This window comes from Etheostoma spectabile, chromosome 24 (assembly GCF_008692095.1).
Source record: "Etheostoma spectabile isolate EspeVRDwgs_2016 chromosome 24, UIUC_Espe_1.0, whole genome shotgun sequence".
In the NCBI taxonomy this organism is placed as follows: domain Eukaryota; kingdom Metazoa; phylum Chordata; class Actinopteri; order Perciformes; family Percidae; genus Etheostoma; species Etheostoma spectabile.
In genome coordinates, this window is record NC_045756.1 from 3641500 (window position 1) to 3667208 (window position 25709).

General features: G+C 42.6%; 1 protein-coding gene across 3 annotated transcripts in view; it reads left to right on the forward strand.

Annotated features, from left to right (window-relative positions):
- The window catches only part of nbeal1 (neurobeachin-like 1), a 43072-nt gene extending 17387 nt beyond the window's left edge, over positions 1-25685 (forward strand). For all 3 annotated transcript variants that reach the window (XM_032506079.1, XM_032506081.1, XM_032506080.1), the window contains 44 exons: positions 1631-1714; positions 2031-2129; positions 2321-2892; positions 3098-3230; positions 3539-3658; positions 3899-4208; positions 4463-4548; positions 4792-4881; positions 5002-5179; positions 5292-5425; positions 6248-6407; positions 7036-7138; positions 7226-7385; positions 8660-8818; positions 9250-9409; positions 10086-10174; positions 10318-10923; positions 11510-11685; positions 11821-12109; positions 12236-12541; positions 12641-12790; positions 12890-13047; positions 13237-13361; positions 14004-14130; positions 14221-14369; positions 14454-14587; positions 14736-14840; positions 15061-15156; positions 15272-15396; positions 15520-15660; positions 15854-15984; positions 16082-16191; positions 16622-16739; positions 17102-17199; positions 17307-17423; positions 17548-17637; positions 17757-17866; positions 18043-18215; positions 19493-19587; positions 19973-20089; positions 20772-20933; positions 21637-21785; positions 21898-22033; positions 23283-25685. In XM_032506079.1, coding sequence (XP_032361970.1) covers positions 1631-1714; positions 2031-2129; positions 2321-2892; positions 3098-3230; positions 3539-3658; positions 3899-4208; positions 4463-4548; positions 4792-4881; positions 5002-5179; positions 5292-5425; positions 6248-6407; positions 7036-7138; positions 7226-7385; positions 8660-8818; positions 9250-9409; positions 10086-10174; positions 10318-10923; positions 11510-11685; positions 11821-12109; positions 12236-12541; positions 12641-12790; positions 12890-13047; positions 13237-13361; positions 14004-14130; positions 14221-14369; positions 14454-14587; positions 14736-14840; positions 15061-15156; positions 15272-15396; positions 15520-15660; positions 15854-15984; positions 16082-16191; positions 16622-16739; positions 17102-17199; positions 17307-17423; positions 17548-17637; positions 17757-17866; positions 18043-18215; positions 19493-19587; positions 19973-20089; positions 20772-20933; positions 21637-21785; positions 21898-22033; positions 23283-23387 — 7035 coding nt within the window. In that variant the 3' untranslated portion in view covers positions 23388-25685. The remainder of the gene's footprint in view (positions 1-1630; positions 1715-2030; positions 2130-2320; positions 2893-3097; positions 3231-3538; positions 3659-3898; positions 4209-4462; positions 4549-4791; positions 4882-5001; positions 5180-5291; positions 5426-6247; positions 6408-7035; positions 7139-7225; positions 7386-8659; positions 8819-9249; positions 9410-10085; positions 10175-10317; positions 10924-11509; positions 11686-11820; positions 12110-12235; positions 12542-12640; positions 12791-12889; positions 13048-13236; positions 13362-14003; positions 14131-14220; positions 14370-14453; positions 14588-14735; positions 14841-15060; positions 15157-15271; positions 15397-15519; positions 15661-15853; positions 15985-16081; positions 16192-16621; positions 16740-17101; positions 17200-17306; positions 17424-17547; positions 17638-17756; positions 17867-18042; positions 18216-19492; positions 19588-19972; positions 20090-20771; positions 20934-21636; positions 21786-21897; positions 22034-23282) is intronic.
- The last annotated feature ends 24 nt before the right edge of the window (positions 25686-25709 follow it).

The following is a 25709-nucleotide window of genomic DNA, read 5'->3' on the forward strand; positions in this document are numbered from 1 at the left end:
CGCTACTACTTTCTTCTGTGAGTTTTAAACAGACTGTATAAAATAGTTGTTACAACGCTCCTTAGCACTCCAGTGCTCTCCCTTCTCTTTTTATTGAAGCCTCTATGGTTACAGGGTTGTGGTTATGCGCAACGTGCTATATGTGCCAAAAAAGTCTGTTTGGTAGTGCCAATTTGTTTTGTTTTGTCGTGGTCAAAAAATTGTGGCAGAGAATTATAATATCAATGCTAAGCAAAAAATATTGTGATTCAGGTTTTTTCCCGAATCGTGCAAGCCTAGTCACTTGTACAGAGTATACCAGCTTCTTATTCTACTCTTTGTACTTTTTCTACTCACAGAGCCACCTTTTATAAGGTATAATCACTCCATTGACCTGGATAATGTAAATACAGGTGGACAAACTAGAATGGAAAACACAAACCAATGTGCCTTTGTTGCTGTGCAGCTGTAACCTGATGCAGTGGCCGGTGCTTTAGCCTGTTTGGCGGGTTTTTAGAGATCAAGCAGCATCAGAGCAGCTTTTCAGTTATTATAAAGCATAACAATTTAAAAGTAATCAATGTAATGGAGAAAACATAAATCTAATAAAATTCCAAAACCAGAATTCACCTAAGGTTCTGAATGGCCAATTAGTAATAAAATAATTTTGTCTTGCTGTAGAGTGACCACGTTGCCTCTTTCACAGCTGGGTCATGTCATTTATTTCTCGTCATTTTTGGTTTCCCCAGCCCTCCCCTTTCCCCATTGTCCTGGGTTTTCTGCTGTATACATGGGTTCCGCTGGAATGCAATCACGGTGGCCTGGTGTGTGTTCTCACAGAGTTCAGTGGTTTGAGGTGATCTGGACTCAGTGATCATGACCTAAGTGTTTCATTTTTGCTGCAGTCCCTCTCCAGCCGGTCCAAGACTCTGTAGGATCAACCAGTCTACAGCTGCATGTTTATTCCAATGGAATTACGGGTTCAGTGACCCGGAACATGTTGGACATGAGCAGGACAGAGCTGGATGGAGATGTGTTCATTTTCAATGGTTTTGCTTATGTTTTACGGGTTGCATGCTTTTTTGTGACTGTTTGTGAGGAAAAAGAGTGAGGTACTCCTTTGTGACCGTCTGTGTGTGGAGGTGGGTATTTCTATTTCAACTAAGCCCTGAGAGCTTCCTGCTCCAGTCAGATCATCATGCTATTAAAAGGATAGTTTTTTTACCTGGAGCAGAAAGACAACACTCCTTTATCTGTACTATAACATCTGCAGTATAAGTGTTGATGCCAGCCCGTACTGCAGAGACAAACAAGGATCTAACAAGCATCAATGATTTTAATCACGTTTCACACACACTAATTGAATCAAACTTCAAGGCATCTACTAAAGTCTCCCTTTTATTCCTCCAAGTGTGATGCATGTTGTATTAAGTGTTTAAATAAGTTGATCATTATTATTTTAGCATTTCAAACCTTATATATGATTGTGGCTTTAAATTGTATGCATGCTTATCACCTTATGAAAGTGCTATAACATTCATCTGGAAAGAGTAGATTTGACAATGCCAAATCATTTGTCTACATACGGTGCTCGCTAAAAGCCCAATTGATTGGCTGAAGTAAGGGACTGACAAGTTTGATTTTTCTTCAGGTGTTTCAAGGGCGACTTGACCTTCTCGCTGTAGCAACTATCAAAGCCCTGACAACAGTGATGCACAAATCACCAGCTGCAAAGGTAATAGAAACACAAATGCATGTAATTACATGCTGTCCCTGTAGCCTAAATTGGGACTGGAGCCACTGAAGAACCCAGCTGCTCATTTCAAAGTGATTTATGGAGTTATTGAGTTAGAGAAGAGAAGTTTACAAAAGTGTTTTCAAACCCACAATCGGATGAAAAACTTTGGAAAGGAAATTGATCATCCCCTCCTGACACAGTTTTCATTGAGTTCCCCTGAGTTGTGTGCTTCATCAACTATTTATACTGAGCTGAAGTGAAGTTATTAGCTGCGCCCTTGTATTTTAATATATTGTTCCCGCCACCCCTCCAGGAGGTGTTCAAGGAGAGGATCGGTTACAATCATCTGTATGAAGTGCTCTCCTCACTCGGCCAGCCATCACGGCACCTTCTCAAAGAGCTGATGAACATGGTAAGAGACGGATGGTCTTTTGGCATTTAGTTGTTTCTTTTTACATTTGTTGGTCTGGTTGAAGTATTTCCTGCTAACTTTCTTAGTTGCCTGATTGACTGAATGGCGCTCTCTAATCACCTGGACCTGAATTTGTGTATTTTGTGTCTCTATCTTTGTGTTCATGTGTATTTCTCTGTATATGTGTGTAGGCGGTAGAGGGTGAGCACACCTCAGTGGGGCTTCTGGGCATCAGTAATGTGGAGCCCTTGGTGCTGCTGGTCCAGTGGCTCCCAGAGCTGGACTCATCCGAGCAGCAGCTTTTTACGGCTGATTGGCTCCGTCGCCTCAGCTGCCTCAACCGCCAGACACGCGCCACCTGTGTCAATGCTGCCATGGTCATGCAAGCGCTGGCATGCCTGGAGCGTCACAAACGGCTACACCGAGCTTGCGCTGAGAGCCTACTGGGGCTGGTAGGCTCACTGGGCTCCCAGTCCTTGAGCGCTAGGGAACTTCTGGGTCTCCTGCTCCTCCTTAGACCTCTAGAGTCCACTCAAGCTCACCCCTATGTAGGTCCTGCCCTGAGAGCCCTCTTGGCCATGGTACGGAAGCAGGGCCTGGAAAGTGCCATGCAGTACTTTGACCTGTCACCCAGCATGGCCGGCATTGTAGTTCCAACAGTGCAGCGCTGGCCCGGCTCGGCCTTCAGCTTCCTCGCCTGGTTGTCACTAGATCAGGACCAGCTGGGCCCACTCAGCAAGGACAAGAGGAAGCAGCTCTACAGGTGAGAGGAAAAGAAAAGAAGACAGAGAAACAAGAGTATCAAGAACATTTTCATCTTATGACTGGTCTTAACAAGTATAGTATCATTAGGAGGAGATGGCATACTCACTATTCTTGTGAAATTCCCAAACCGAGATTATGATTATCAGAAAGTTCTGAATGCCCATGCTTGCTCAAGCTGCTTTCCTGTACTTTACCCCGTACAGCTTTTTTACCCCAGGAGGGACGGGGTTTGAGGCCTTCATCAGCTCTGCGGGTGTGCTGGTTGTGGCTGTATGCACAAAGAAGGAGTACGTCACAGTCATGCTGCCCGACTACTGTTTCTGTGACTCTCTCTGGGTGAGTCAGGTTTCATGATATCATTTGTTGATGCAGGGGTAGTGCCACTGAAATATGGCAATGTAGACAGAATTAAAAATTCGACCCCTTTAACACAGCACTAACATTTGCAATCAGTATTGCAGAAGAGTCATGTTTTTTGAACATCCCTTAACTTCCCATGGGACACTTAGGCTAAAAATTCAAAATATCCTAAAGTCTGGCAACACAGTTGCCACCCTACATTTAGAAGATCACACCTTGGTAGACTGATTAAAGAGAGCAACGCTTAGGATTAAAGAAACTAAATTTGGATTTTCTGTTTACAGCATAGCATCGGTGTGGTGCACGTACCAGGAAAGAGGCCTTTTGGACAGAGTCTTGTGTACATTTATGTGGATGGACAGCAGAAACTGTCTGCCCCCCTCAAGTATCCCACCATGACGGAGGTGAGACCTGCACTCACTTGGTTAAAAATTCTTCTTCTCGGCAACTTGGTCAACCAACCTGATTGTGTGTAAATGTTACAGACAGAAATGCTGTAAGAGGTTACCTTGAAGTACCCTGCAGATTGCGGTTTCTTATATTTTTGTCTGTTTGTAAGTAGAGAAAAATGTGGCTTATATGCACATCATGCCTGTTTTTGTTTGTTCACTCCCCTATCTTCTTCTGTTGTCGTCCACCCACAGCCATTCATCTCCTGTTGCATCGGTTCAGCAGGCCACCGGACCACCACTCCCCCGCCCTCCCAGATCCCAGACCCTCCCTTCTCCTCCCCAATCACACCCAGCACTCGCTCCTCGCTGGGCGCCATCCTGTCGCCGCAGACCTGGGGGGGATTGCTGGGTGGAAAGCCTGAGTCTGTGACTAAGCTCATCTCTGCAGGGACCCAGGACAGTGAGTGGGGAAGTCCTACCTCCTTGCAGGGCCAGCTGGGATGTGTTATGGTCTTCCATGAACCTCTGCAACCCAACCACATTAAAGCCATCTGCATTGCTGGTAAGTAGGGAGAAATTGAGTGAGATGAGGAAGAAGAAGAAGAGGAGGAAAGAGAAATAAAAAATAAAAAAATAGGCTGTGGGATAAAGGCATATTGTTTGTTAGAACAATGACGCAGCAACAGTGAATGAATGAAAATGAGACCAGCAATAAAGATTAATAAAAAAAGTTAAATTCACATCAAAATATTGAAACAGTACAGATCATAGGTAAAAGTAAACCTACAAATGTTTTTGAATCTGTCTTCCACGCAGGTCCAAACTGTATCTCTCCATTCAAAGCCCAGGAATCAGACCTTGGCGACCTTTCGACCAAATTGCTGCTGCATTACTCGCCCAAGGTAATTGGACCACTGTGGTCCTCCTGTCTTAAAACGTTCAGCCAAATACAGTACAGTCGTATCACTTTGTTTAAGACACGGTGTTTCTTCTGTAGGAATATGGAAATTTGCCTTGCAAAATGTTCTCAAATAGGGTCATATTTTCATTCCAAGATAAAATTAAATTTTTACTACAATAGTAATTTGATTTATTTGAAGAAAATCTACTAACTGTTAACTAAACATGGTCCTTTTTATCAACAGGCGTGTAGGAACCCCATCTGTCTAGATCTGTCCCCAAACATGCTGCATGGACGCCTGACCGGGAATAAAGTCGTCAACTGGGATATTAAGGTGGGAGGAACATGCAGCTCATGCTGTCATATATTTGTTGTGTGTTCAGAGGAATATAACAACTGGAATTGCACAGATTATATTCTATTTGAATAGATGTTACTTTTGTATCTGTGGCAGGATATGATCAACTGTGTGGGCGGCCTACCAGTGCTCTTCCCTATACTGGAGCAGTTGGCCCCGATTACTCCTGATCAACAGGCCAGTGATCCTGCAGCTGGGTCAGATTTAATCACTCCAGATGTGACCACGCCAGCTGATGGAGATTGGGTCATTCTCCCATCCAACAGGGCTTCAGGTCTGCTCCAGCAAATCTATTGTTTCCACCCCCTCATTTCTCTTTACTCTCAATAACTGTGAAATTAGGGTACATGTGGAAACAAATGTTTTTTTGTTTTTTTTTGTTACAGAGGCACGCCTGGAGAAGAATCTGGTGGCCACCTTCCTGTTGGTGCTGAAGCATTTCTTGCAGAGACACCCAATTAACCAGGAGAATCTGCTCCACTCACATTGTGTCAGTACACTGGGAGCCCTGCTGCAGAAGGTCTGTTTAATATAAAACCATGCAAGTTCCCTGACTTGAGTTGAAGACAGGTCCCCTCATGCAGTAATTGCAGCATAAGTTCTCCACGTGCAAAAAGTAGTTTTTTTACCTTGTCGTGAGTGACAAATTAAGAACCTCTGCTGACTTTGTTCACGTTTATTATGGCTTGTATTACATTGTTTATAATATACGAGACTTGCTTGGTGTAAAAATTATGAATATTCCTCGACATCCTCCAGTGAAATGAATTCACCTTAGATAGCCTTTGTCCCCGTCTGTCTGTTCTGTGTGTCTGTTTGTCCTTTTCTTTATGTCTGTCTGTTTCTCTTGAATACTCTCTTTCTTCCCCCCTTTCTCCTCTATCTTTTGTCTGGTGCATTTGCTTCATTATTTATTTGTTTATTGCCTGGGGGCGGGGGATATCTCTGAATCAGCATTTACACCATGGGAAAACAAGGCTCTACAAAGACTTGGATAAAAGAAAATGTCTTGGTTGTGGTAATAGTTGCTCCCAGCAAAGTAACCACACCCTGTAAATGGTAAAAGTACAAATAAACCACTAATGTTTGTCTCCCCATTCCAACATGTTCCTTATCTGTTTAGTGGAGGCAGGTTTTGGGTGTAAGGTATAGCTTTATACTGGTTTAACATATTTATTTTTTTAATCATGATTTATTGGGCTATACAAAATACGTACCTGTTTATGTCTTTTTGTTTCTTAGAAGGCCCATTATCAGATCACCCCACCCCCCCCTTTCTGTGTTTTATCATTTTGCATGCATGCCAGGAAAATGCATTTGATTTGTACTTGTATGTGTTTAGCTGCCAGCAGGTCATGTGGATGTCAGCGTGCTGGTTGCTATGCAGCTGCTGATAGAGCAGGTGACATATGAGAAGAACCAGGCTCTGCTGCAGCAGCTTCACACACATCTACTGTTCAACTTCAACATCTGGAACAAAGGAGACTTCCCACTACGCATAGGTTTGTGCTTGTGTATTAGATGGGGCTCGGCACACCCTCAATTTCAAGACGCACCCAGCCGTACCAACACAGAAGCTAGGCAATGTACTGCTGTGGACTGGAGCAGCAGCAAAACATATTTACAGGCCCACCTAAACAAATCTGGATCAGTTTAAGTGTACACCATATTTATAATATTTTTACTGCCTTACATTGCTGTCAGACAGCCCTTTCCAACAGGGAACTGAAGTTGTTATATCCATGTATACTTGTTTCAAAGCCACACTCTTTTGACAGAAACAGTAATTTTACTTTGTAGAGTTGCTGTTCAACTCTTGCCTCGATCGGTTTGTTTGTGTGATGTTGGTGTTTTTTAAAGGGTTAGTTTGGATTCACTAAACTCACACAATAACATAAACTAACCTGATCGAGGCAGCGATATACCAGCAACTCCCGTGAAAGAAATCAGATGAAATATATTATCCAAGGATCATGACATGTTTTTTTTTTTCTTGCATTCTCCATATATCTGTTATTTTTCTTTATGGCTGTTGGATGTGATGCTGCTGAATTTTTGTGTGTAAAACAAAGAGTGCGTTGCCCTGACTGACACTGTTACCAGTGCTAAAAAAATGTTTTTGTCATGTAGGTCATATCCAGTACATGTCCACCGTCATCAAAGATAACCGGAAGCAGTTCAGAAAAAAATATGGAGTTCAGTTCCTTTTGGACACCATACGCCTTTATTACGGGTGAGATTCCATTTCCCAAAGTTCATACCTGTCCAATACTTTTAGTCTCTTTTTAACAAAACATCATTGTAAAATGCTTTACTTCAGGAAGAACAGTCATAAAGACAGTGACCTGAGTGAGGATGACGTCCGTACCATCCGGGCGTCTCTTTGTGGCCTCATCAAGTACTACATCAGCAAGGGCATGTCACAGGAGGAGATTCACAGCATTCTGGGATACATGGCTGCCATTGGAGACGAGGAACAGGTGAGGGGGTCGGGTCAGATGTTATATTATGCACTTAACAATTGTTAAAATAAACCTTTTATGAATTTTGTGAAAGGAAATGTTTTTAAAATAAATCTTCAAGTTAGAAACATGATTATCATGTGTTAGAATAACACTATATCATCCTTATTCTATGCCTGCATAAATCATACAGTAGCCTTATGAGATTGTCCCCAGCAAGTACCATAATACTACTTAAATCGTATCAAGGGATTACAGCATTCACTGTGAACAAAAGGTTAATTCATTTTTTAGCCTTGCAGCCTGAGAATGATACTTAGAGGTGTGTCAGGTCAACATCTTGAAATTTGGAGAAGGTCAAGTTATTATTGGTGAATGCTTGCCAGATTACCCATATATTGTTAAACTAGTTAATGCCAACCATGCTTGCCATTTAAGAATTCATTGTAAAATATGATGACCTTTCACTACAGGGTTTTCTGTTTCCCTATGGACTTACTGCAGTGATGCCTGTGCAGGAAGCTGTCAGCTCATTTCCTGCATGGCAGCTGTTTTTGCCTGCTTCTCTCTCTCTCTCTCTCTGCATTATTTTTTAATCAGTGGCTGTTGGCTGGAACAAACCACTTAATTTCTTGACTGCTTTCCTCTCTGACTGTAATGCACTAGATGATGTTTTCACACAACTTGGTATCTGTCACCTATTTTGTGGAAACCAATTCCTCCTCTTGTCACACGTCCTCCCTACCTCGCTGACTTTTTTTACTCCCATCTTGTTTTTCATTTTGTCTATCACTTTGCATCTCGTCTTACACTGCAGTACTATATGTGGAAGCTTACATCACCCTCAATGAACATATGGTCAATTGGATATTCCTACCCCACTCCTGGGTGTTAGGCATCTTTCTGATACTATTTATCCATTCGTCAAGCCAGACTGAATCTTTAAATGACAAACTTAATTCATTATGTTTAGACTATGAAAAATCCACTTTATCAAACATAATCTTTGGTTAAACACTATATACATTGTTCACATATAAATGGTGCAATACAAGCACTAATTTACATTGTGAACGATAGATTTTATATCTTTGCCCACCTCCATGCTCCCATTTCTGTTTTAGCCAAATTTGGTTAAAGATGCCACTCTGTGCTTGTTGATTTCAGCGTGATATGACATGCATGATAAGCTGTTTTACGGTCTTTTAGTGCTATGATTGCCTTCTCAAAACAATGTAGAGGTCTATCAAAACTATGTAAGAAGAAGCTAAAGTTGTGGCTGTGTGTTGTAGTTGTGTGGGCTGCTGGAGTTGTTACTCAGCCTTCTTCAGACCAGTCCGGCCAGGGACCAGCTCTTCCTTCTCCTCTTTGAGCCCGGGGCGGCCGACTCCTGTTACGCTCTAATTCTCAACAACAAGCACTCAGATCGACTCAGAGAGCTTGTGTTCAAGGTGGGTTACAGCCAACTACACTTGGGACAAACTGACTTACTTGCTTTGACTAAGTAAACCGCTGTAAAAGGTCACAATTAGTTTAGGAATTCCTGGAATATCATTGCACTTTAAGATATGCAGAAAAGTTAGTGTTTTTCATGTCAGGGAATTTTAAATAAAACCAGTATTGGTATTCATCAAGATCAACAATCATGCAGTTTTACAAATGTTTCACTTAACAGTCTTGCGGTATTGAGTCATTCAGGACCCATCCATTTCCTTCACTTAAATGTAAAAGTGACTTTGAGCCACACACCAGCTTACTCAGAACTACACAGAACATCCAACTACAGACACTTGTCAACAATCCTACTCAACAGGGATATACCACAATGTATTATAGCACTATTGGTCATAAAAAAGTAATGTTTGATTCTTCTTGCATACAGTTGTTTGAGCGCATGTTGCGCTGTGACCGCGTCTATGAAAAGAATAAGCAGCGTTTGCGGCTGAGGGAAGCAGGTTACGCCGGCCTGTCACTGCTCTTCTCCGAACTTTACATCACTCCAACACTGATCCGCTGTCTCCTCAACCAGGTCCTCCACACAGGTCAGCTCTTCTTTTGTTTTTATTACTAAAGTGTGTTTTACACTGTTCTGCTTTTCTCTTCAACTAATGTTACTGTAACCTTATTGTGTGCAAATATAAAGATGTGTGTCTATGTAAACCCACTGCAGTAGCTGCTGTCATTAAGTACAGTATCACTAATCAGTCTAGAGTTGCAGCAGCAACTCTTCTGCTACTATAAATCTCCCTCTGAATTAAATGTGTTCAGCCTAGGTTGAAGCTTTTAATCATCTGGTCAGTGAGCAAGGGTGCTTTGATTTTTAATTTTTTTCCCTACCAGTTCTTTCTCTGCTGCCCATTAATGGAATCAATTTCATGAGTCCTCACGGAGTGTTAGGCCAGTACTCGTTATTGGTTTTCTTTAAACAGAGGAGCAGTGTGGCTTAACCTTCCTAATTGAACTCTGGTCATATTCACATTACCCCAGCACAGGAGTTGAAGGCTGAACGGCTTTGTAGAGAGGCTGAAAAAAAAGCCAAACCAATACTATTTACCTATTAATGGCGCTCAAGACGGAGCTAGTAGACAGAATTGCTCCCCTGTCAGTCATTTGTAAAGAAAAACACAGACAATAATGTTACCACATGGTAGCGCAAATCAATAACAAATATACAATTGCACAAATGTAAAATTGTGTGTTTGTGTCCAAAATCTACAGATAATGTGGTGAACTACAAGGACCTGATGGCACTGGCCCAGCTCACTCACCGGGCAGGACCCAGTGTACGCCTCATCGTCTGCAAGAGGGTGAGAAAGCACCTGCACTTAAACCTGCTGACATCCACAACCCATGGAACATGTTTTGTTTCACCATTTACCTCTTGATACAACATGACTAAGTTTTCCTGCAGGAATCATTAACTAAAATTTTTTTCCCTCTCTGTCTTTAGGTTCACCAGCTGCTACTATCCCAAACAGATGCTGCCGTTCAGATCTCAAAGCAGCAGTGTTGGCAGGACACTCTCATGCGACTTTACCTGCGGGGTGAAGGGTCCCTGCCACTTCGGGCCACTGACACCATCAGCGCCTGCAGCCTGGACCTAAGCCGGCCCAGTGGCGGCAGCACCAACCGCCTTGAGCTGCCACTGGAGAGGAGGGCGCGGGCAGGCAGTGCTGGCCGCCTGGACCGGCTAGAGGATGACCGGCTCAGCATAGGTGACACTCGCTCTGTGGACAGCCTGGAGAACGGCGACGTCATCTCGCTGCTGGACACGCCATCTTCCTCTGCCTCCACCGAGCCGCAACTACACGTCAAGCCCTGGGTGGTAGGAAAGTCAGGAGGCTTGATGCTGGATCTGTCCCACCTGCAGGCCTATGAAGGCGGGGAGAGTGGCAGCCAAACACCTGGTAGCATGCCTAGCACACCTTCTCCACTGGAGACCTCCAAGCCTTTCCCAGGGAGCACCGGGGATCAAGATGCAACTTCCTCCCTCACTGAAGACAGCTTTCTCTTCAGTGACAATATCTCCCTGGGAGAGTCCTTCAACAATGCTGAGGTGAGCAGGCTGTTTTTGTGATACTTTTATTCTTGCGGTGTTAAGAAACCCCTGGCATCTTTATTTCATATAGTAGTCTGTATTCTGAGGTTGCCTTAATGCTACTACCCTGGAAGAGCTTCTTACTTAGATGGTGAAATGCAACTGTCATCCAGTGAGTGTGTCACTAGGGAGCAGAAGCTGGAATAGAGACAACATGTCTCCTCCCATAGCAGCAGGCTGTCAGTTATATAATGAAATGTGTCATTTTAAAACTTCTGGTTGGGGAGTGTGACAAAGTGTTAGATCTTCCTGGGGGAACAAATTTAGCCAATAGCAACAAAAGTAGTATCGTCTACAACCTAGACAGTTTATATTAGAGACGCAAGGGGGATCATACTAAAACTCGGGCTGTCAAAGGATTTGAGAGGAATTATCATTATTATTTATAAGTACTAATAAAAGGAACACTGGAATCACATTATTAATGACCTTTTTTTCCCTTTGATGTATCCTGTTACCTACTGCTGCAGTGATACACCAGAGGGATCAATGACATTTAATCTTATCTATTCTAATGATAACCCTGTGTGATGTTGCCCCCTAGCGGGCGGAGGAGGAGCTGTGTACCACGCTGCAAGAGATTGTGCTGTGTGTGATGTGGCGTGGGGTAGAAGGTTCAGATGATTCAGCGTGGCTGGAGCGCGGACAGGTCTTCTCAGCTCTCACCAAACTGGCAACCGCGAACGAGCTGCTGCTTCCTGTCGACCAAATCAAACTCAGGTCAGCCCTGTATTTAACTGCTGGCAACACTGGACGAAATATGAACTGAAAAAATGTTGCTTTCAGAGACAGACTTGCTAACAGTATCTAATGGTGTCCTCCTCCTTCTTCTGCGTTCTCTCTTTTTCCTTAAAGTCTTATGGAACGTATGTTAGAGTGGGCGGTGAGTGATAACCGCCAGGCATCAGTCGCCACGTTGCCACAGCACACGGAAAACGCAGTGCGGTTGCTTCATATGGTACAAGACTTCCTTCAGGCGGAGGGCCTGGTCAATCCAGCATTGTGGACGGAGAAGGTGCTGGAGGAGACGGTGACGCTGATGGACAGCCTCATGGTGTGGTACTCTGCTGGCACCCAGTGGTTCCAGCTCTCCCAAGTTGGACTTAGACTGCTGCTGGGCTTCATGGCTCAGGAGGAACCTAAAGTGAGCTATTTTACCCATCATCCTTCCTTTCTGACTCGTTTATAATATTCCATTTTTGGTATTTCTTCTGGCTTTTTGTAGAAGGCCAGCCCATACATGTCCAATAATAAATTGCCTCTGTCACAGGTGTGTGCCATGGCCACTGCCAAGCTCAATGGCATCCTGCAGACCAAAGAGGTGTCAAGCCAGGACGAGGCCTGCTACCTTCTAGGTAAGGTGGAGGGCATTTTGCGTCGCTCCATCCAGGAGCAAACGGAGACGTACTCCTTCCTAGTTCCTCTGCTCCGAACGCTGCTCACCAAAGTCCACCGCCTCCTCTACATGGAGCTCCACCTCCCCCAGCTCCCCGACAACAACGGCAGCCCGTCCTTCTTTGAGGACTTCCAGCTGTACTGCAACTCACCTGAGTGGCGTGTCTACCTCGACAAATATGTATGAGATTTAAAGGTTCCTTGTTGTTTTTAGATTATGTTAGAAACAAATTTATTGTAAAATGTAATGGTTCTCCGTTTTATTTCCATTTGTCTTCAGATTATTCCGTACATGAAGCAGTATGAAATTGAAACATTCAGCCAGGGCCATGAGACCATGGCTCTCTACTGGAAGGAGTGCTACGAGGCTTTCATGGTCAGCCTGCATAAGAGAGAGAGGGAAAGAGGTGAAAGCAAGATCCGCTTCCAGGTTAGTTGGATCAGTAATAAATTAATAATAACTAAAGCCTCTTTTCCTCTATTGGTACAAAGCCTCATCCCAAAAACTTTTCTTCTTCACTCCCTTCAGGAGCAATTTCTGGAACCTTTCTCACGCCGAGGCCGCCAGGAGAACTTACGCTACAACAGCATGTTGAAGCAGCAGCACAGCCAGAACAGTGCTACCCTCAGGCAGTGGAAGGCAGCACGCCGGGGTCTGGTGTGCGAGAGAGGGCCCTGGGCTGACAGGTGCTGACATCAGCTTTCCCCACTTTATGCTTTCTGCTGTAGCAAATCAACATTTGGGCTTATTGTTGTATTAAGATGAGATGGAAAACATTTGCAGCAGCAGTAGAAAACAAGTGCATAAATATATTATTTGCAGATAATGACTGACTTTGGGAGATTACAAGTGTGCTTTGTAATGATTTCTAACAGGCAGCAGGATGAGATGCACTGGAGGGTGTCTAGTGCTGAGAACTTTTCCCGCATGAGGCTGAAGCTGGTCCGTAATTACAACTTTAACCCACACCGAGAGGCCAGCGCTCTGAGAGACAACCTGGGTAAGACAACATTGCCTCTCTGTGGACTTTTTAGTGTCTTTAGACCAACAGCCTGGTACCGTTCTGTATTGTCTCTTAAATGTATGCTTAAATATTTGGACTAAATGTAGCTGCACTTGGATATTTTGCACATTGGTGGCTCTATTTGGCAGCAAAACGTACCTGCTCCAGTAGATGTATTCAGTAAGTGGATGTGTTTATCAGGGATAAGTGTGTGCACAGTATGATCAGCACACTTGTCTAGCCTAGCCTTGATAAACAGAATTAAAAAGGACAGACCTTCAAAATCTTCTTTAAGATGAATATTCTTCCTACCCTTCCATCTAAGTACTTTATGAGGAGGAGGATCCATTTTTCAATCAATCAATCAAATTGGTGTAAGGGGGAGCATTTTGGAGATGCAGGACTTCAGGAGGCTTTTATTTTATTTTTTTAATTTTGTGAGCAAGATTAAAACTGTAAATCTTATGTTTGTTGAATGGAGATGAAACAAAAATGTGTCTGGTAAATTTTTGTAGTTTGGCAGCCCTTGACAAGCTAAGAAGTTAATTTCCTGCACTGCCATGTGATGTTAACCACTTTAACTATCTGGATGCCTCCTCTCAGTGTTTAATCTTCTCCTGTCTCTTCTGCTTTTCTCAGGTGTCCATCAGCAGCGTGTAAACCCAGAGTCTCTGCTGCTGGAGGCTGTGAAGCAGGTCAAAGTCAGCGACCTGGAAGACGACATCCTGGAGCTGCCAGAGGACGACCCTGCTGCTGCTAACAACCAGTCAGTCACCCAACACAACAACCACAGAACAACTGTGTTCACGTAATACATACTAAGAAGTATCACAAATTCCCATTCATTGTCCTGCAGAGTTGAAGCCGAGGAGGCAGGCCAGAAGGAGAAGCTGGTGCTGTGGGAGGACTGCGAGTTAGTAACGGTGGTGGACGTGGTGCCTGGCCGCTTAGAACTCACCACCCAACATATCTACTTCTACGACAGTAGCCAAGAGAAAGAGGAAGGTGAGGAGATAGCAAGGGAGGAGGATGAAAACATACAGTAAACCCACTAAACTTTTACTTACACTAACTACTTGTTTCCTGAAGGAGTGGGCCACGACTTCAAATGGCCCCTGTCTCAGATCCGAGAGGTCCACCTGCGGCGTTATAACCTACGTCGCTCAGCCCTGGAGATCTTCCTCATTGACCAAACCAATTACTTCCTCAACTTCAAGAAGGAGGTGATTAATCACAAATTTAACTAGGCATTGACCAGATTTTAAACACCTCTTGACTTAGTTTTGAATTCCAATGATCACAGAAAAATATTTGATCCCCCTTTTGCCTTTTAAATAGTTGTATAATAAGATTGAGTTTTCTTACCAACAGGTGAGGAACAAGGTCTATAGCCGCATGCTGCTGCTGCTGCGATCCCTCAGCCTTTATGGAACCCGCTCACCACAGGAGCTCCTCAAAGCCTCTGGACTCACACAGGTCAGGAAACAATGATGCAAAGATCATTAGGAGATACAAATATCCAACAATCTCAACACACATATAATTATAACTATATGGCTTCATTGTGTAGGAATTTATTTACTTAATGATCTTGGGTCTGTGACTCTCATCAATCATCCGCCTAAATCTCTTCATTGGTTCAGTTCATCAATGTTTTGTGTGGAGGAAAATTAAAATAAAGACTGCATTTGCACAGAAATGGGTGAACCGGGAGATTTCCAACTTTGACTACTTGATGCAACTCAACACGATTGCAGGCAGAACATACAACAACCTGGCTCAGTATCCAGTGGTACGTTTCTCTCTGAACACATTACTGTCGAAGTGTGGTGACTGGTGAATGTTAATATTTGAGCTAACTAGTGTGTGTATTGTGTGTGTTTGCGTGTTTGTGTTTGTTTTACCAGTTCCCCTGGATTCTAGCTGACTACACCTCCGAGGAGCTGGACCTGTGTGATCCTCGGGTATTCAGGGACCTGTCAAAGCCAGTGGCTGTTCTTAACGAACGCAATGCCAAGGCTGTTAGAGAGAAGTATGATTCGTCCCTCAAAACTTCAATTATTCTCATAATTAAATAATCATTAAAGCAGCTAAAGGAAGGCACATCGCTGACAATCCATCTGGCTCAAGTTAACTTTTTCTATGTGTCCACCAGGTATGAAAGTTTCGAGGACCCAACAGGCACCATCGACAGATTCCATTATGGCACCCACTACTCAAATGCTGCCGGAGTGATGCACTACTTGATAAGAGTGGAGCCCTTCACCTCCCTGCACATCCAACTACAGAGTGGACGGTAAAGAGACTAGTCAGCCAGTCATCATACTACTCTTCCTCTGCTTTCCCTCCATGTATCTTCAGCGATGATATTAATTGTAATTATAGCATCCCCTGGAGGTAGTTTTTGACATGTACTGTATGTGCCAGCTGCTCTTTCTAGTGTTTAATATACAGAAGATGCTCATCTATACCTTCCTGCCTTGGCTCAGGTTTGACTGTGCCGACCGCCAGTTCCACTCTATCCCTGCGACATGGCAGACCCTAATGGACAACCCCAATGACGTCAAGGAGCTCATCCCAGAATTCTTCTACTTCCCAGAATTCCTTGAGAACCAAAATGGTGTGTATTTTTTCACATTAAAAAGAAGAATATATATATTAAGAATATATAATAATATAGAAAATATTTATATATTTATCTTCTTGTTGTCATTCAGGTTTTGATCTGGGTCGCCTGCAGATCTCCAAGGAAAGGGTAAATGACGTAGTTCTGCCCAAATGGGCCAAGTCCCCGGAGGACTTCATCTACAAGCATCGCAAAGCTCTGGTGAGATGCAGTTTTAGTTCTACTGCTGTTGTGTGACCTTGCTTCTTAGAGATCATTCTTGTGCAAGAAGAAAAAAATGTAGAATATTGAATGAACGGTAACCATGATTAAAACCTTACCCTAGCCTTAACATTACTGCAGAGGGTCCGATATCTGGTCTTTGACTGTGAGGGATCAACACCAAAGCTGATATTTTACCTTTGATAAGTCAGATATCTGAAGATACATGAGTTTACACTGTCTACATTTAGTTATTTACATAGCCAAACAACGTCCAAATGAACAGTTTTTGAGTGTAATGTTTCTGTAGTGGAATTTAAGGCACTTTTATCTTAGTCTCTGTGCATATGCAGGTGTAAGATTGTGCTTGTTGTAGTAGCTACGTGTATTGTATTGTTTATGACCACAGTGTATATGTGGTTTGTGACAGGAGTCGGAGTACGTATCAGCCCACCTTCACGAGTGGATCGATCTGATCTTTGGTTACAAGCAGAGGGGTCCTGCAGCGGTGGAGGCCCTCAACGTCTTCTACTACTGCACATATGAAGGTAAAGCATCCAGAACAGCTATCATGTCACATTATGGTTATATTCTTTTCTCTTCAATTGAAAGTATTGTTCTTGCATGCACTGGGTATAAACTGGCTTTGTTTCAAACATTCAGTCACACTAACTATTGCAAACTTAATACAATTTTTGGTATTTTAATAACAGTATAAAAAAACTACGTATTTACTTAGATGTTACAATTAATTCCTAAATGGGAAACTTAAAAAATTAGACAAAATGTTATGTTTACCTACTGATACAAAGACTGATTTTGGAGACATTTAATTTCAAGCATTTTGCAACAATGATGTCCTGCCTTTGTGAATTGTAAGTGTAGTATATTTATTAATTTGGGGTTGCAGGGGCGGTGGACTTGGATGCCATCACTGATGAAAAGGAGCGTAAGGCTCTGGAAGGCATGATCAGCAACTTTGGACAGACACCCTGTCAGTTACTCAAGGTGCAGACACACCAGATGCATTAAACCTACCATAACTCAAGCTAATGCAGTTTTGTATCTGTGAATATGAATCAGATTTAGACTCTTGTATGTTTGTGACTGCATAGGAGCCCCATCCAGTGCGTCTGTCTCAGGAGGAAGTGGAAAAGAGGAAAGCTCTGCTAGACTCATGTCCTTTCAGCATGTTTGAACACCTCAGCGACCTCAAGTCCTTCTTTGTTGAGGTTTGATCTCTGCTCTGTGTCAAAACACTAGTCAGGAATGATATAACCAAAATTATTACCATGCACTCTTCATCAAAATAGCCCCCTAAAATTTTTTTTATTTCTTTTCCCCTTCATGTTACAGGGCATCAGCGACAATGTGCCGCTGGTTAAGGCTGTGGTCCCAAAGAATCAGTCCCATTCCTTCATCACCCAGGGGAGCCCTGATACCATGGTGAGACTTGACGTTAATACTAATAGTTATTATAATAATTGTTGGAGAATAGTTGTTTTCTATTCTTTTTCAAATTGTAAACAAAAGAAATGAATGAAGGGTGTTTGCAATGTCTCCAGGTAACGGTTAGTCAGAACTGCCTGGTTGGGACCCATGGGTGGCTGCCTTACAACAAGAACATCTCCAACTACTTCACTTTTATCAAGGACCCCACAGTGTCCAATGCCAAGTGAGAATACACACACACACACACAAGCAAAAGAATTATATTTGCAGCAGGATAGCTCTGTGGAAACAATGCAATGCTGTCTTTACCACCATGTTGACAAATCTTTCTAAGCTCTCCAACCCTCCTTCTTTCCTCTCTGCATTGTCTGTCTTTCTTCTCTCACCCTCTTAACCTAGAACTCAGCGTTTCCTCTCTGGACCTTTTGCCCCTGGCATGGAGGTAACAGCAGGGCTGTTTGTGGTCTCACACGATGGCAAGTTGCTCTTCAGCGGTGGCCACTGGGACAACAGCCTCCGGGTCACCTCCCTTGTTAAGGGCAAGACTGTGGGACAGCACATCCGACACATGGGTATACACACACACCTTACACATAATTCTGTGAAGATAAGTCTGCTTCTTGACTTGCGTCACATCCAAAACAAACAGGCCAAGTACAATGATTATAGAATAGCAAATTACAGCAACCCCACCACTACAACCTGTCACCCAGTCTCACCTCAGCAACCTTTGATCCTAAGAGCACATAAAGAGGGAGATTAAAACAGGATGAACAGGAGGATATGCCAAAGAAAGCAACTTGGGAACAGTGAGATCTTTTACTGTATTAGTCAGCTGTTTTTGGTCAGTATGTTCACCCAGTGTTAAACCTCCTGACCCAAAATACTCTTAATGTTTACCACACTTAGTATCAGTTTTCAAGTGTCCAACTAAATGATCTGCAGCTAGACATGGACAGCTGCAGACACAGGCGCATACTAGGTCTGTTTAAACAATCTGCTTGGAGGACTCGTTACAGTACAGTAGATCGTCACGCTACCACTTGTAGTGGAATGGCTGCGCAGACGTGACCATGCGGTCAAAAGAATATTAAGGGTATGTGGACGTCCGCACAGCGTCTACGCATACACCCTCTGATGACAACATTTAAGTCACTCCATCAGACCTTCAGGCCCATGTGCACATGGACGGTATAATTTCGGCTTAACTGCCTAACCAGAAACAAACTAAACTCCCTCCTAGTCTGCAGGTACCTTGCAGCGGGTCTGGCCATGGATGTGCACCCAAGACAATTGCTCTAGTCACGTTTGTTACCACACTACAAAAGACTTTTAACAAACTCCAAAGGGAAGTTGCTCATAAGCCTAATGGGGACAGAAAAGCAGCAATTTACCAGCTGTGTGTACAAGGCTACTCAAACTCAAAAATCACCAAAAAACATACATAGCTCTGTGATACAGAGACATCTCTCTGAACAAATCAGCGACTTGTTAAACCACAACTGCAAACATGCCTACTTAACACAACTCGTCAAATGTCTCCCAAATAACACAGATACCAGAGCAAAAACAGAGACCAAAGTAGAGTTGTGAAGCTCATAAAAAATGGATACACTGATTCACAGACCTCTCTTTCACTGTGTAAGTCTATGGGAAAATGTTTATTTGGGCCCAATGGCATCTTTTGACGGACGCGGAAGTTGTAATTCCACTGTTTGGCCGTTATGTCAAATTGACTTCAAAGCCCTGTGCTCTTCCTGGGGGCACTGATCCTGCAAGAAAAACCTAGTGGAGCGGCGTGGGCCGTCACACCTGCAGTAACCTGTGGTTTTGTTCACTATCCCTCCAGACATTGTGACCTGCTTGTCAACAGACCACTGTGGCATCCACCTGATCTCCGGCTCCAGAGACACAACCTGCATGGTGTGGCAGGTTCTGCAGCAGGTTAGGACAGCCTATAGACCATGACAGATACTTATCTGCAAATAGAGTTTTAGAGTAATAGATTTACCTTCATGAAACATGCAGACACAAAACATGCTGTTTATCTCTCAGTAATTAGGGAGCTTTGAATAATGACATCCTTCTTTGTTAATGTTCTTAAAATAAAAGGGGCCAGTATTTATCTCTGGGTTTTACTTTCAGGCATTATTCAAGTTGTTGAGTTAATTATAACTTTAAGAATATTTTTGATATCCATAATTAACTGATCAGCTTTATAATTTATGGAAAATTTAGATGAAAACTTTCTTCTCTCTTCATGTCAGACGACCCGATATATTGTCTCCTTCTGTCTCAGTCGGTTTTGTTTGTTTGCTTTGTTGTGCAGGGTGGAGCTCCTGTGGGTCTTTATCCCAAACCAGTACAGGTGTTGTATGGACACACGGACGAGGTGGTCAGTGTTAGTATCAGCACAGAGCTGGACATGGCTGTGTCTGGATCACGTGTAAGAGCACACACTGGACTGCTGCTTTTGAGAGTTCACCACAGTTTTGGCATCTTTTGCTGTGTTTCATCTCATCTTGGGAGTTCATTTAAATTGGTCTGTAGAGTATAACATGAGAGCGAAAGAATGATGGTACCATGCCGGAGATTGAATGTGTTCTTCAAAAACTACTAAATCACCTGCTGAGTTAATGAGCTGAAAAATGGGGTTTACATTGAAAGTCAGTTGTATGTGTTATTCTGAGTCTTTAAAGGTTAAGAGATTTGTAAGGTTTGGTGTTCAGAGGCTTTGATTACATTGAATTTGAAATGACATCTTTCATTTTAAGCATGGCCAACAATACAACACTAATTGCTGTTTGTTTTCCTGAAAATTAAATAATTGTTGAGAATTTTCAGCCAACTGTTACAGCTGACTGAAACTTTCTTTTCATAAAAAGTATGCCTTACATTTAAGTCTGCCATTGTTTGATTAAAAGGTTGGGGTCTAAATAGCTTTTAAACAATATGTATTTATTTAGTATTGTTTAATTGTTAATTTACAATTCCCCAATAGAAAAATTAAAGAACATAAGTGGAATGCTATCACAAGGGAAATTTAACTATTTGTTATAACTTTAAGGTATTAGTTTAATTTAATTACCATTATGAACATGTATGTTAATGAAACACTGTGCTTCCAGGATGGGACCGTTATAATCCACACGGTGCGCCGGGGTCAGTACATGCGTTGCTTGCGCCCGCCGTGCGACAGCTCCCTGCCACTCTCTATTCTCCACCTGGCCGTGTCCTGGGAGGGTCACCTTCTGGTCCACACCTGCATCGAGGGCAAAGCAACACTAAAGGTGCATGCACAGTTTTGTCACACACAAACACTGCTTGAAAAGGGCCAATCTAAGAAAACGGATCTCACTTTTTTGCACTACATGTGGAAATAACTGGGTCACAGTTGTGTGAAAAGCATGACAAACTTTTGTTTAGTGTGCTATTGCAGAGTTTTATTGAAAGTATCCAGCCCAAATTCTTCTAAATGCCGGCTGGACTACAGCTGCAGCTTTACAAACATGGATTGTATAGATTAATTTGAAAATTGTTATTCATAGCTGTTAGAGCTATTCATTATTTTGTTATATATATAATAGTTAATTGTTTTAGTTATTTAATTTTAGTTTCGCTTGAATTATTCAGCTACATACATTTGTTTATCATTAGTATTTTATTTGGGTTATTTTTAGTGCTTTTGTCTTGAAGGTACCAGGTGTATGGGTATGTGGGAGGTAGACACCGGGTAGGGCTAATGTTTTTTTTACGAGAGTTACAGAGCCTAGAGAGCCATTGATCCTTCTTGTGAAATGTTTGTATGCCAAGAAGTTGGATTAATAAACCTCACAGAATGTCATCTCTGCCTGGACAATGAAAGTTTTAATCTCTGCGTAAGATTCAATCTTTCAGCGCTTCATTGGCTGTTGAACATTGAGTTTTTGGTTTGTTTTGATCAATCTGAAAACAATTCGCCACTACAATAGCTGTTTTATTTTTTCTACCCAGGATAAAAATGCCCTCCACCTTTACTCTGTAAATGGAAAGCACCTCGCCAGTGAGCCTTTGAAGGAGCAGGTGACTGATATGTGTGTTTCAGGGGAGTATGTAGTTATCGGCAGCGAGCAGGGATACCTTTCCATCCGTGACCTCTACAGGTAAACTTGTACATCGATTTACAATTTATTAGATTGAGAAACTGCCTTTTTTTAATAAAACGCCGACTGAGCACATGGACATTTTTGAAGTAATTGTTTTTTTCCTGTGCAGTCTGTCTCTGTGTACGGAGCCCATGGCCATGAGGGTGCCTGTGCGTTGCGTCTCGGTCACTAAGGAGCAGAGCCACGTCCTGGTGGGCCTGCAGGATGGCAAGCTGATCATCGTGGGCGTGGGCAAGCCGGCGGAGGTAAAGAACTCGCTGAGGAACTACATCGCTCAAAGTCTGGAGGGATCGCCGCTCATGGCCTCCCCCCTGCTGGCCCCACTTCGAGCTCGCTCTCCAACCCACTTGCTACACCAGCGCGACCAGCTGGTGTTCAGCCCTGCTTCCAGCTCCCATAAAGCCCAGCGGCGCTAGTCTCCCTCCCCACATTGCTGTATATCTAGTTTGGCTCAACGGATATACATTGCTGGGATAAAGCTTCACGTCCAGCATGTCTCTTACACGCAGACTGTCCTCCTCCCGTCTCTATCTCCACTATCAGGACTTAGTTTCACCCAGGGCGGTTCTGATTGGTTTAAAGAAATACAAACAATAGAGTAATGCTCTCTATTGTTTCCCTATCCTAGAATAGATGGGAGTTGTAGCCAGACCGTACTCCAATCTCACACACACACACACACATATAAATACACACAAACATACAGATAAGCCTGCTGCACATAACACTTGTGTTGCAATGCTTGGCCTCAATGTCCTCAAAGGCAATTTTATTTATTTTAATCCACAGTCACTTCTCCTTCTCAGGGATGGTTGTCGGCCCCCGTCACCATTTACATCTGAGCCATACAGATTTAACACATTCCTTTCAGCACACAGCTGAGCAGACACCGTGCCCACTAGAATCACAACTGTGCTATGAAAACAACTTTTTGTGCTTACCTCATTCTGTTTTTTCAGAATATTTGGCATCCGTGCAATGTTTGACTTGATTTGGCCATTGCCCCGAGATCAACTCCAAACCCTGCTGTTTACCTGAAGTGTCATTATGTTACGTGTTTGAGTGGAGTCTACGACTATAACAATTATGCTGTGAAACAAACTTTAGACAAATTAATGCTTCTTCAAACTCAAGCCATATTAATAGTGTAGCTACAATCTAATAATGCAATACAATACTCTTGCGCCAAGATAGACTTTACTGTTTTGATAATGTAAATTGTATGATAGTGTAGATGTCGGAGGTTGATACAGGTAGTCCCTCTCTGAATAGTTTGATTATCACACTTTTCTGCTTATCATCTTTTCTCACCAAAGTGAATCAGGCTTTGATTTTTTTTCTTTGATGCTTCACAACTCAATCAAGTTCCAATTAACTAATCAATCACTCATGAATCACATCCCTCCTCCTTTTTTCCCCGTTTCCTTTGACTTCACGCTTTTCTTTCCCCACTCTCCTTCCTCCCACTTCCTCCTCTTCCTCCATTTTTCTCAGATGCGTTCGGGCCAGATTACACGGAAGCTGTGGGGCTCCAGCAAGAGACTGACCCAGATCTCCTCGGGGGAGACTGTGTACAACACCCAGCACGACAACAACTGAACCCCTCCCAGTCCCCGAGCCCTGAACCCTCCCCTCCATGCACATCCCACATTCCTGTCACCCATACCTTTTGTTCACCAAACAGTTTGCTTCATTCTGTCTGAGGAACTCCCTTCAGGTCCTCCAGTACCTTTTCACAGTTTAATACGTAGTTTTCTGGGTTGCTAGAGCATTGCGCATCGGCATTTGTCTGTTATGTTTGTCTGTGTCAATATTTCTGCTTTGGATTGAGCATATGGCGCTGGCGCTGTGGTTCGAATCCAGAAGTAGTGCCAGCCTCAGCACCACCACCAACCCAAACACCATGGCTCTTAATCCTTCACACGTGTGTGTGAGTGTGTGTATGTGTGTGCATGCAGCATATTGCCATGCTCTGTGTTAAAATATGGTTTCAAGTGTCCTTTTTCCCCTCCCTTAGTTGTCTTTGATGCAGACAGGCGGGCCTTTGATCTGTAGGCCGAGACTTTTTATGATTGCTTCAAAGCTGCCACACAGCAGCCTTATGCAGTAAGAAGGCTCTATCACTCACAAGACCAAACCTTCTGCCTTTCCTATGCGTTTTTATATTTTTGTGTGTGATTTTTTTTTAATTTTTTTTTTTTTTATCGTTGATCTCTTTGGGATTTGTTTTTTTGTACAGATTTAGGCATGTGCCCAGCAACTTGGCATCTGTTCGTGTGCATGGCTTTTTTTGGTCCATTTTGAGATTATGCAGCAGACACAATGATGAAGAAGTCATGATTATTTACGTGTGGATATAGCTGACTTGTTTTGTTCTAGAAACATTTGTAGCGTTCGTCTTTTAATGTTGGCATATCATTTAAGATATAGTTTTGTAAAAGGAAATATTCTCACTACAGGCAAAACACTACATTCTCCAACAAAAGAGGCTTCCATGTGAGGATTTATCAGTACAGAAGAGACGATGTTAAAGTCACATCACACTTCATTGAATGTTTTAAAGTTACTTGAAATCATGTTTATTTATAAGTAAAAGTAGCAGTTTTTAAAATCGTCTCTCGACTACAGACATCTGTATGGCATATTTTAAACTGTTCTGACTGTTCATACACCTGCAAAAGAAGGAGAAAGAAGAAATCCTCAAGGGCTTTATGAGATGTCAGTGTTAACAGCAATACAGCTCCTTCGTCTGGTAGCTGTCGATGCTTTCTTCCTGTTTTCTGTCCTTGTCTTGGTTGCTCTTCCAGTCCTCTATCTCCAGTCTTCCGATAGCTTAACTGGGACAGTAAATCTACCCTAACTCCCTCCCTTTGCTTTAGCTCTCATCATATCCTCAAACTTTATTATTTTCACATCTCATTGTCCTTCTTACTCATTGTAAAGTGACCTTTTTCAGAGGAGTTTTTATTTTATGGGGCATCGAGAAGGTTTGCATGCCTTGTTGTGGTTGTTTGGAAGACGTGTTGTTCAATGTGTGAATGGGATTTCTTTACTTAATCAAAATCACAAACCACAGTATGAAGCTCCTGTGTGTGTGATTTATATTTTTCACCATACCTGTCTGTGTACGTGCGTGCGTGCGTGCGTGAGGACATGCCAATGATGCATGTTTGTTTTTTTTATAGCCAAATTCTGTTGATATGGTGTCTCTGATTCTGTGAACCATGGCAGCCCTTGATTATTTTGGCTAATGGGTTTGGCATTGGACAGAGGGTTGCTCTTGGGGTTGTCTGTACTTTTTTGTTGTTCAAAGTGATTTTGTATTTAGATTTTATTTAAATGTCACAACAAGATGGAGTGCAAAGACCAATCTGTGTCCTTTTTGAAGTTTTTCTTTTTTTAAAGGTGCGTCAAATGTTTTTTTTTTGTTCATCCACATTTGTCATTCAGACAAAAGACCACTGTTTGAGCAGATCCACGACTGCAATAAACGGAGTGCCTTTATCCCAGTGTGGTGTTGACACAGGTTTTTCTCATTACCGAAGCTTATCATCCCCGACCTGACCATAAATCAAATGAAAGCAGCATTCCAGATGTTAAACCTCCACTTCAATGGGAACCAAGAATATAAGACTTCAAAGCAAAATCAAAAAGTACTATTTTGTCTTAGAAATATTTTCTGTGACTGTCACCAAATGGATGTGTGTGTATATCTGTGATTATTTATGAATACAGTATATAATGTACAGCATGATTTTTATTTCAGCATATTTGAAATGTACTTTTGCACTTTCAAGGTACTAAATTGTAACAAATTGTTCTAACTTGGCTCCCGAATCTGTATAAACTGCTTTGTATACACAAGTGGAAAATGATCATTAAAGTCTTGTCTAAATTAAAATGGATTATGTGAATTTTGGT